Below are 1,849 nucleotides of genomic sequence, written 5' to 3'. Positions count from 1 at the left end.
CAGACAGACAGACAGACAGACAGACAGACAGACAGACAGACAGACAGACACAGACAGGTAGATAGATAGATGGATTGATTTATACGTTTCTGATCTGTGACGCCTCATAATGATATTATATATTATTATTATTTGCTGCCATTTTCAGACCAAGCTCCCCCTATGCTGTCTCTTTCGGTGTTCGGTAACTTCCCACCGCGAAAACCGATGACGTCATCCCCGCCCTATTCTGACGCGCGCACGGAAGCTGTCACGTTCTTGGGTCTGCTGCGCCAAAACGAGGACCGGCTGGTGGAACGTACCAAGATGTTGGTCAGGGGCAACCGGGCTTTCATACAGGTTGGTGGTGTAGATCGAGTAGTTTTAGTTTTTAGTAAGAAGAGTTTTATTTACGGCACGACGTGCAACGCAATACGGCCATTATTATGAGTGCCGCTGATTAGAGGTGTTGAAAGAGAGTAACAAGCACTAGAAAGAAGTTTAGATTTAGCAAGAAGAGTTTTACGGCACTTGCAGCACAATGCGGTCATATGAGGGTGGTTTTTATTTTTATTTAAAAAAATTTTTTTTGGGAGGGGGGTAAGTACTGAACGAGATTAACAAACACAAAAAAGGAGGAGGAGAGATATTTAAGAATGATAGATGTTTGTTTGATGGGAAAGAAGAAGTAGACCACACCTGAGCATCTGCCAACTATCCACACTGGTTGTTGAGCTTTAAAAAAAATGCTCCTCTTTCAAAGCGATCTGGGCTTTTCTCAAGCTAGAATCAGGGTTTTCTAGTGTTTGAAGATATCAAGTAATGCATTTTCAACCTTTAGTTGCCGGTGGCTGAAGGGCGCCACTGGTAGATCTTCTTTACTTTCCCTCTGTTGTTTTTATCTGTCTGTTTTACTTTTACCCAGCACTAAATGACAATTATTGCGTCTGTGTTATGCTTCTCTATTTTTCTCTTTATTTTATTTCTTCTCCCTCGTGTAAAACAATTAGGATTCGTTACTGTGGACTGCGTAAGCAGCTTAATTAAACAGTAGGAACAGATAATACGTTGATTACTTTCATCTTTTATTATGTTTTTTTGGCTTAAATTTGGGTAACTAATGAGTATTGTATTTGTTCCCCCGTGTTTTTTTCCTCTAGGAGGTGTTCACCGCCGTAATCGACGAATGGACGCCGCTTCACGCCTGCACCCTCCGCGGCGCCCGCAAACTGGTCAAAGTGGCGCTCAAAGCCGGCGTGGACCCCAACATAGAAATGGGGAATCCACAAGGCCTGCCGGGCCGCTGCACGCCGCTGCACCTTGCCGCCTACCGAGGCGACGTGAGCATCCTTCAGCTGCTGGTGCAGAATGGTGCCCGGGTGGACGCTCGTGACAATACCAACCACACGCCTTTGCACTACGCCGCCACGCGTAGCAATAGCTTGGCGGCGCGGAAACTTCTCAAGTACGGCGCTGATACTTCCGAATTATCCCCAGAGCACCTCGAGTTCTACAAAGACGATGTTCCGAAGGGGAACAAGGTCTCCGCGCTGTTGTGTATTCCTTCGCGGAGCAATTCTCAGAAGCGGAACGGGAGCTCCAGATATAAACTCGGGGCGTCTTAGTAACCCCCCCACCCTTTTCCACTCCCCTAAAACAACAAACGTCACCCTCCCAGTGTTTCCAGATGTGTAGGTCTGCCTCCCGTGAACACATCACCCGTATGGCTTACAGCGTTATTATGGAGCCGTGTGCCCTTGTGGGCCCTGGAATTGTCTAGAAACGTCTAGAAAGGCGTTAAGACTATCATGCCGTGGCGGCACACGAAGCCTGGTTTTGAAACTGCCAAAGTGTGCTGTGTAAAGAGTTG

At 46.9% G+C, this 1,849-nt stretch overlaps 1 protein-coding gene across 1 annotated transcript; it reads left to right on the top strand.

Moving 5' to 3' along the window:
* Positions 1 to 148: 148 nt before the first annotated feature.
* On the top strand, positions 149 to 1,618 carry LOC101862592 (ankyrin repeat and protein kinase domain-containing protein 1; the record flags this gene model as incomplete). Its single annotated transcript, XM_013084548.2, is given in 2 exon segments — positions 149 to 339; positions 1,140 to 1,618. Coding segments are annotated over 2 exon segments (642 nt in total). The 3' UTR covers positions 1,605 to 1,618.
* Positions 1,619 to 1,849: the final 231 nt, after the last annotated feature.

Source organism: Aplysia californica, unplaced genomic scaffold (assembly GCF_000002075.1).
Source record: "Aplysia californica isolate F4 #8 unplaced genomic scaffold, AplCal3.0 scaffold00301, whole genome shotgun sequence".
Classification (NCBI taxonomy): Eukaryota; Metazoa; Mollusca; class Gastropoda; order Aplysiida; family Aplysiidae; genus Aplysia; species Aplysia californica.
The sequence above is the reverse complement of the archived record's forward strand: the minus strand, read 5'-3'. Positions and strand labels throughout refer to the sequence as shown.